The 9,606-nt window shown below is 46.8% G+C and overlaps 1 protein-coding gene across 1 annotated transcript; it reads right to left on the bottom strand.

Moving 5' to 3' along the window:
* Nucleotides 1-1,488: 1,488 nt before the first annotated feature.
* LOC110152717 (C2 calcium-dependent domain-containing protein 4A) lies at nt 1,489-9,556 on the bottom strand. The gene is made up of 2 exons (XM_020916490.2): nt 2,873-9,556; nt 1,489-2,693 (listed from the first exon to the last, which is right to left on the bottom strand). The coding sequence occupies exon 2, from the start codon at nt 2,651-2,653 to the stop codon at nt 1,559-1,561; it is 1,095 nt and encodes a 364-aa protein (XP_020772149.2). The 5' UTR covers nt 2,654-2,693; nt 2,873-9,556; the 3' UTR covers nt 1,489-1,558.
* Nucleotides 9,557-9,606: the final 50 nt, after the last annotated feature.

Below are 9,606 nucleotides of genomic sequence, written 5' to 3'. Positions count from 1 at the left end.
GTGAGTGCAAACTACTGCTTCTGGGGAAATTCACCATGGGGATGCTGAACAGTTCTATAACCCCACCTAGGCTGCCCTAAATCCTCAGTCTCAGGTGGCCATTCATTCTGCTAGCTTCCACTCCAGGATCAGGGAGAAACAATTAGAAAGAAAGGAGAGTAAATGAAGGAATTCATTTTATAGAACATCATTGAGCACCTGTTCACTAGTACAGTTCAACTCTTTCCAGGGATGCTAGCATATTTCAGATGTATTTAAGGGTTATTTGGATGTTAAGGCATATCGCCACAAAACCTGGTGAGGTAGGTATTAACTCCCCCTTTCACTGATTTCCAGGAGATGAACTGATTTGCCATAGTACAGACAAGTGACAAGCAGTGGATAAAAGATTGGACTCTACATCACCCCCAACTTCCTCTTGCTCTCCATCATTCCATAGATGCCTGCAGTCAAGGGCATACCCTCTTGGGTATAATCAGTTTTCAGTGGATTCAGGTCTATTTGTTGAATCAACAAATGAAAATAAATTGGATTAAGAAACCCCCTCTTAGAACCCTGTTTTCAAAACCTGTCAGTTTACATTTCAACTCATCTGGGAAATCCAATAGGATTAATTACTATATACAGGGCTTTAACAGTGGCTCAACAGTAAAGAATCTGCCTGCAAGACACACTTGATCCCTGGGCTGGCAAGATCCCCTGGAGTAGGAAATGGCAACCCACTCCAGTATTCTTTCCTGGAAAATTCCATGGACAGAGGAACCTGGTGGGCTACAGTCCATGGGGTCTCAAAGGGTCAGACACGACTGAAATGACGGTGCACCATACATATAGCTAGGTAGAAATAAAGCCACAAATATCACCTTGTTTACAGAGATAGGAATGACTTCCCTTCTGAAATAGCCCGATTTCCCAGGGCTCCTTCTGGAGAAGGCAGAAGGGGAGGCCAGGAGTATTTACTGCCCACATACCACCCACTGGAAACTCCTTTGCTTCCTCTCTTTTCTTCTTCCTCACCCATTATTGAAGACTCCACTTTCAAAAAGATGCTGTTCTTTCTTCATGGGAAAGGAATTCTTTTCTCACCAAGGTATCCGTGTGACAGAAGGTTCCCACCCTGAGGTGTGTGTGCACGAATGAGAACATGAACCCACACCACACCAAACATGGAAAGCTGTCTATGTGCATCTTGGCATTGGGCATGATTCTGAAGGAATCACATTTTTTTTAAAAACCCGTAAGTCGTTTGGTACTGCTATATTAATAAATTAGGAGTGACAAAACAACGCAGATAGAGTGTGGTTCTTCTTCCTTTCGTCCAGCCGCAAGCCAATCTTTTATGGGGGGGGGGGGAAGCCTGGAAAAAAGGATTGAGTGTTTTGACTAGAGGAGGGAATCATAATTTTATCCTTCCCTACCAATAAACGATGACAAATCCGGACATCTAAGAATTAAAACGGCAACAAAGCAAGAACATGATTAGAAAAATAAATAAATAACATTTATTTTGTACAAAGGGGCTATCAGTGCCCGAGAGACCCCGCGGCAGAGCGCGCCCTCAGAGGAGCAGGAGGGGGCCCAGCAGCAGCTCGCCCTGGCCCAGCAGGCGGCCCCGCTCCAGTCCGCGGCCCCGGTTCTCGGCCTTGACGCGCACGGCCAGGCGGCGCACCTCGTCCTCCGAGAGCCCGTCCAAGCACAAGTCCTGCTCCAAGACGGCCCTGCGACTCCGCCGGACCACGGCGCCCCGCGGCTTCAGGACGAAGCTGATCCGGCAGCCGACCGGGGCGCGGGGCTCGGCGGCCCCTCCGGCCGGGCCCTCAGCACGGAGCAACCGGACGCGGAGGCGCCCGCTGGCCCGATTGTATTCGGCGGCCAGGCGCAGGGCGCCCCCGGCGCGGCCCAGAGTTACGGTGCCCTCGGCCTCCAGGCGCTCGGGACGCGGGTCGCGATGCGGCGAAAGGGATGGGACGGGGGCCCGCGTCGGGGACTCAGAGCTGGCGCGGCGTTCGTCCTCGTCATCATCTTCCCCGTCCCCGCTGGAGACGGAGCGGGCGCGGGTCAGGCCTCGGCTCCTCCCGGCCCGCAATGCTCGGCGCAGCAGCCCCTCCGGGGCGCGTAGGAGGCGGCGGCAGCGGGGCGGCGGAGCGAGCGTGTCCAAGGATGGGCTGGGGCTACCGTGGGCTTTGGGGGTCGCAATGGGCGCTCTCGCCCCGGGCGCCATGGGGGGGTCTCCGCCGCCGCCCCCGTAGGTGTGGGCCCGGGGACGGGGCGCGGGCGGGAGCGCGGCGATGCCCGGGCCCCCGAGGAAGAGCGACTCCTTGCGGCGGGTGTGCGGGCTCTCGAGCAGCGCGCAGAAGCCGTAGGCGGTGCGTGCCCGGGGCAGGTGCGGCAGTGAGAGTGCGGCCTGCGAGCGCGGGTCCCAGTCCGTGCGCCCCGCGCCGTCGTCGGCTCCTCGAAGCCAAAGGTCCGGCTCAGCAGCGCACCTCCGGGGCAGCGCGGCGGCCGAGGGCGAGGACTCGGGAGCATAGGGGGTGGGCAGTCGCGGCGGGATGAAGAACTCGGGGATGCGGTTCGGGGTGAGCACATTGGAGAAGGCAGGCTCCAGAGGCGCGCTGCCCGCCGCCGAGGCGCGGAGTTTCCCGAGGAGCCCCATCCTCCGAGGCTGGGGCTGGGAGTGGCGGGAAGAAGCGCTCCTGCGGGGGAGAGAAGCGAATGAGTTTGGGGGCCTCTCGAGAGTGGCTGGACACCTATCCAGAGCCCTCGGGGGTACCAAGCGCCAACAATCCCCTGCCAGTCCGGCGAGCTCGCGCACGCCCACAAAACCACCCGCCTTCCATTCATTGGTACTAATTAATCAAAGTAGAAATCAGACCTGCTGCGTCTTTTTCAGTTCCTCTGGTTCGTGAGTTTCAAGTTGCCTTCTGGTGCCTGCTGACGCTCCAGCTTCAGCACTGTAGCCGGGACAGGGGCGCTCCCCCTTATATTGCAGCCTGAGTCCCGCCCAGCTGGTCAGGAGTCCAACCCCTGGAGGCGCCGGCCAGCTCGCCCTTCCGGCGGCCCCTTCTCGCCAGAGCCGCTGGGGTTCGCGTGGGAGCGAAGCTGTGGCGAGAGCCAGCCCCCTTCTGCTCAGCCCTGGGGCCTGCATCCGCTCTGCGTGCAGGGAACCTCTCGCACTGGCCTGCGAAAGGCCGGTGGAGGGAGAACGCCTGGGTCGGCCTGCCAGGAAGAATTGGCAGCTGAAAATGTTGGCGGCCTCTCGGAAAAGGTGAAGGATAAGGAAGCAAGAAGTTCTTTTTAGCTGGGAGCTAAATCCTGTCCCCCCCACCCCCAACCCAGCATGTGAACTACACGCACTAGGGGCTTCTGTTTTACTGCCCCCATGAGCCTGCAGTCTGTAGACCAGTATAGTTCCCATGGTACTCGTGTACTTATTTATGCTTCTGTCTCCCTCTGCTAGACCTTGGCCTTCTTAAAGAGTATCATTGACTGCCTCAGTCAATGCCATATATGTTGGTGGAGTGGGTGAATTAAAGTATGCAAAAATCTCTGAATGACTACCAGCTCTGCCTGTCAACTTAAATATTTGTTTGTTTGTCTTGGTTTCGGCATGTGGGATCTAGTCCCCTGATCAGGGTTGGAACCCCGGGTCCCAAGCACTGGGAATGCAATCTTAGCCACTGAATCACTAGGGAAGTCCCTGCCTATCATCTTGATTGTCACAAATGATGAGTTTTTGGCTCAAGCCCAAAACATGACACGATATTTCAAAGCTGCCCTTTTCTCTCTGCTCCATCATGAAGGTATCCAGTTAGAAAGCATCTAACAAAAAAATCCACTTTGCCTCTACCTCGACCTCACTCCCAACCTTCATTTTCTAAGATGAGAAAACTGGAAGTCCAGTGGGACTTGATGAAATCCTGTAAAGGGTTCAACAGAACTAATTAACGGCAGAAGCTGGAACTAGCAATTTCCTGTCGGTTTGCTTTTGCACGTGATACTTCCTGTTATCTGAAATGCCCTTCTCTGCTTTTTTTTTTTTCCCCTCTATAAAGAACTCCTTTTGTTTTACTTTAGCCAGACATCAACCTGTTCAGAATCCTCTGCTCGACTCCTTCGCTACAGTTCTCCATGTCTCCTTATTCCCTTAATGGGCATTCAATGTACCACCACTGTTGCATTCACCAGCCTGCTGTGGAATTTGTGGTTGACAAGTTTGTCTTCTCTACTAAACTAGGAGTTTCTTGAGGGCAAGGACCATGGTAAGACACCCAGAGAGGAGTCTGTGGGACCTACTATCAGTATATGTAAAATGAAGAGACGGGCTACTGTCTGGAACCTGGGTCTGCCTCCATCCCAAAGCAGACCTCTCTAAGGGACAAGCCTGGCTGTCTTATTCATCTCCTCCACTTTCAGTGCCTGGACATACAGTGCCGGGCAAATAATAAGTGCTCAGTAAATATTTGATAAATTATATTGTGTTGTATCTAGCTTGATCTGGTCTTATGACTGTCATGTGCTTTTAACCACATCTCTCTCTGCTCTGTTCAATTTCTTTCTCACAACAAACCAGTGCGGTGGACATTGCTTCTGTTTACGATATAAGAAACTGAGGCTCATCAGTCAAATTATGAATCGCAGCCCATGTATTGTAAATCCTAGCATTTTGCTAATTTCTTCCTTCTCTCTCCTTTCTCCTTCCCTTCATCCACTCAGCTCAGTTTCATTCACCGAGTTCACTATGTGTCAGAGATTGTGTGCGTGTTTTGTATTGCACTTAACATCCAGAATTTTTATTCTTAAAGCAACTCAGTCTCCTAAGTAGTTTCCATTATCTTTGTTTTGGATTAAGTACCACTATTTCCAAATTTTTAAAGGTAAGGAAAGTGAATGTTTTCCATAAATGAATAGTTAATACTTTCTTTTAAAAGTGATCACTGTTGTTCTGTTTTTTGAGAGGGCAAGCGTGAATCAATATGCAGCCACGGAGTAGTAACCATACCTGCTGAAGTCAAACTTGCAAGCAGAAGAATTCCCAGAGGTCTCCGACTGGATCTTTCCTATTGATTCTTCAGGCCAGTCTGCAAATTCTTGGGTGAATGGCCTTCTCTAAGCATAGCACACTTGCATGATATCCTGCCCAGGAGCCAGCTCACTTCCAGTGAGACCTCAGTGAAAATGGCTTTCCCTCTCCTGAAGGTCTTTGTGACATGAACACACAGAACTTCTGTCAGTGAGTAAATCAACTAAAAGCAGGACATGAGATTTGAGAAATTATGCTACCAGTATAGTCATCTTCATGGAAAAACATAAGCACATCTATAAACAAGCTCTATATAGAGGGTTTTCTAAAATAATTAGTTTTCCATAGATCAGTATTCTACAGAAGAGAACTAAGATACAGGACAATTAAATTACTTACACTGGGATATACTTCAGTCATTCATTCATCTAAACCAGTAGCTACAGGCTGAGTCCAGAGTTAGAGGCCTGTTATCCTTCCTGATTCTTAAATCACAATAGTAGAAAGTGAAAACCCCCTCCCCCAGTGGAAACTCTGATTACACCCATTATTTCATTATTTTGTGACTTAAGGCAGAAAGCAAAGAGGAATTAAAGACCTTCTTGATGAAGGTAAAAGAGGAGAGTTAAAAAGTTGACTTAAAACTCAACATTCAAAATGCAAAGATCACGGCATCCGGTCCCATTGCTTCATGGCAAATAGATGGGGAACAATGGAAACAGTGACAGACTTTATTTTCTTGGGCTCCAAAATCACTGCAGATGGTGACTGCAGCCATGAAATTAAAAGACGCTTACTCCTTGGAAGAAAATCTATGACCAATCTAGACAGTATATTAAAAGAAGAGACATTACTTTGCCTACAGAGGTCCATATAGTCAAAGCTATCGTTTTTCCAGTAGTCATGTATGGATGTGAGAGCTGGACCAAAAAAAAGACTGAGCACCAAAGAACTGATGCCTTCAAACTGTGGTGTTGGAGAAGACTCTTGAAAGTCCCTTGGGCTACAAGGAGATCCAACCAGTCAATCCTAAAGGAAATCAATCCTGAATATTCATTGGAAGGACTGATGCTGAAGCTGAAGATCCTATACTTCGGCCACCTGATGGGAAGAACTAACTCATTAGAAAAGGCTCTGATGCTGCAACGATTGAAGGCAGAAGGGACGACAGAGGATGAGATGGTTGGATGGCATCACCTACTCAACGGATATGAATTTGAGCAAACTCCAGGAAATGGTGAAGGACAGGGTATGCCGCAGTCCTTGGGGTCGCAAAAAGTCAGACACAACTGAGTGACTGAACAACAGCAACAAAGAAATACAAAAGGTTCACCATCATCTTTTATTCAGGCTCTGAAATTGTTAAAGAAACTATACCATTAATGATATTAATGTTTACCAAATACTCACTACGTACTAGGGTCTTATTTAATCCCCAAACAACCTTGTAAAGAAGGTAGAGATTTAGAAACTGCAGCTTGTAGAGAGTAAACAATTATCCAAAATCTCCCATCTAGTAAGAGTGGCGCTGGGACTCAGATTCAGATCAATTCAGGTCATTCCCTGTGTGCTTAAACTGCTTCACTATAGTGCCACCCTCGAAGCTGCTTTTCCTGAACCCATCTCCTCTCTAGGTAGTTAGACAAAAGGAAAAGAAAGCCTTGTCCCAAGACCTTGCATTGAAACTACACACATTATTGACGATACCAGCACCTAAAAGATTAAAGCATGCAACTGTCCTAAGCAGGAAATCACTAGCTATACCACTTGTAGACAGAATCCTTGTCTTCTCGGGAAGTGTACTGATGCTCTGTATTTATACCATACCTTGGTTCCAGAATAGGATTTGCGGTGATCCGCATAATAAAGACCCAGAGAATTTATTGTCAGCTAAAGCCTGACATGGTGAAAATGGAAAAGACATGCAATTAGCTAAGAACCCTGAGTGAAGTCACCAATTGACACTACCTATGACCCCAAAATGGGAAGAACAAGGTGTGAAAGCAGTTAAAGAAGCTCCCATGGGGAGCTGGGGGTAACTTTATTTTTTCTCAATCAAAGTATAGTTGTTTTATAATGTTGTGTTAGTTTCAGGTATACAGAAAAGTGATCATATATATATATACTTATATATATATTCTTTTTCAATTGTTTTCCATTAACAGTTATTTCAAGATATTGAATATAGTTCCCTGTGCTATACAATGGATCCTCATTGTAGTATTAACTGTTCATTTCCACCCTAAGTTAGTATATTCTTTCCTGTGGTAGCTGTGTGTTTTTTCTGGTGGTGCTTCTCTTAGTTATTGCTTAATTCAAGTTATGTACAGTGTCATTAAAGTTATTTCAATCTCTGTAAGTCAAATAGTCTTTTAAAATCTTAACCATGTATTATATTTAATTATGATAGTGATTATGATATCTTCATATTAAATCAAGTACTTGATATGACTTATTAAAACTGGTGAACACAGTAATTAATGCATAGCGGCTTATACTTCCTTATGGGCTGTCTAGAAAATAAACTCTTCTAGTCTTGATGGCCAGTCAAATGCTTGATCCTAGGTAGTCACTGATTTATCTGTCTTTTCTCTGTAAACAGCAACCAAATTTTTAAGTATTCCATTCTCTTTCCTATCACTACTTTAATGCTGACCAGAAGTAACATTCCTGTTGAAGACTTATTTTTGTTCTTTGTCCATGGTATCTAGATTCCATTCACATTTTCTTCAATTTTTCTTTTCTAGGTTTTAGAAAAAAAATGCATTTCATGTATGTAAAGACTAAAGCATAATATAGTGAACACCTGTTTACCCACCAACCAGCTTAAAAAAAAAAAACTATTTTCGAAACAGTTAAAGCTCCCTAGGCAACACTTTTTAACCACATTCTTGTCTCTTCCCCAGATTTAAGTACTATGTTGAATTTGGGGCTATTGTTCTCTCATTTCTCTGCCTCTCTCTCCCCCACCCCTTTATTTTGTTTATTTGTTTATTTGGCTGTGCCAGGTGTTAGTTGCAGGCATGCAGGAAGATCTTTGATCTGCATTGCAGGATGTGAGATCTAGTTCCCCAACCAGGAATCAAACCTGGGCCCCCTGCATTGAGTGAGGCATCTTAGCCACTGGACTGCCATGCAAGTCCCTCCCCTCCTCTTTAAATATTAGTTTTATTGCCTATACACATGTGGGCTTCCCTGGTAGCTCAGTGGTAAAGAGTCTGCCTACCAATGCAGGAGACTTGAGTTCAGTCTCTGGGTTTGGAAGGTCCCCTGGAGAAGGAAATGGCAATCTGCTCCAGTATTCTTGACTGGAGAATCCCATGGACAGAAGAGCCTGATGCACTACAGACCATAGGGTCAAAAAGAGTCAGAAAACTTAGAGACTAAATAATAACAATGTATATACATATTTCTCCCTAAAAATTATTTTTATAAAAATTATAATTCTAGACATTCTTTCACAGTTTGCTTTTTTTCACTCTACATTGTAAGATTTATGTACGTGCACATGTGGACCTCTAGTTCATTCATTCTTACTGATATACAGCATTCCATTGTGTAAATGTGCTTCATTCTCTTGCTGATGGCTGCTCGGATTGTTTCCAGTTTTTCCACAGCTGGTATGAGCTCAGGTATACCGGTCTTCTCAGTCACCTGTGCAAAGATTTTCTAGAGTATATCTCTAGTGTATTTGCACCTTCAGGTTTAATGTGAAATCACTTTCCTCACAGCAGTATGTAAGATTTTCTATTGCTCCCATCCTCAACTACATGTAGTATGATCAGATTTTTTAAAAAAGAATTTTATTTTTGGCTGTGCTGGGTCTTTGTTGCTGTGTGGGCTTTTCTCTAGTTGTGGTGAGCAGGGGCTACTCTCTAGTTATGGTGCCCAGGCTTCTCATTGCAGTGGCTTCTTTTGTTGTGGATCACGGGCTCTGGGGCACTCTCGCTTCAGCAGTAGTGGTGGTTCCAACGACCTAGAGCACAGGCGCTTAGTTGCTCCGCGGCATTTGGGATCCTCAATATATGGGATTGAACCCGCGTCCCTCCACTGACAACTGGGTTGTTTACCACTGAGCCACCAGGGACGCCCCAGATTTTAAAATATTGCTAATATGGTGAGTGCTGTGGGCTGAATTGTGCCCTCCCAAAATTCACATGTGACATCCTAACCTGTAGTGGCTCAGAATGTGACTATATTTAGGGACAAGATCTTTTAAAGAGGTTGTTGTTGTTGTTCGGTGTCTCAGTCATGTCCGACTTTTTGCAAACCCATGGACTGCAGCATGCCAGGCTCCCCTGTCTTCACTATCTCCTGGATTCGCTCAGATTCACGTGCATTCGGTTGGTGATGCTGTCTAACCATCTCATCCTCTTCTGCCCTCTTCTCCTTTTGCCTTCAATCTTGCCCAGCATCAGGGTCTTTTCCAATGAGTTGGCTCAGGTGGCCAAAGGACTGCAGGTTCAGCTTCAGCAACAGTCCTTCCAATGAATAGTCAGGGTTGATTTCCTTTAAGATTGATTGGTTTGGGGACCCACCTCGCGACGGGCCACTGCTGCAGGCAGTCAGGTGCTGGCGTGTGGAAT

This window comes from Odocoileus virginianus, chromosome 6 (assembly GCF_023699985.2).
Source record: "Odocoileus virginianus isolate 20LAN1187 ecotype Illinois chromosome 6, Ovbor_1.2, whole genome shotgun sequence".
Classification (NCBI taxonomy): Eukaryota; Metazoa; Chordata; class Mammalia; order Artiodactyla; family Cervidae; genus Odocoileus; species Odocoileus virginianus.
Note: the sequence above shows the minus strand (reverse complement) of the source record. Positions and strands in the feature narration are given on the sequence as shown.

Coding starts and splice junctions, on each gene's coding strand:
- LOC110152717 (XM_020916490.2), bottom strand. CDS start 2,653: ATGGGGCTCCTCGGGAAACTCCGCGCCTCGGCGGCGGGCAGCGCGCCT.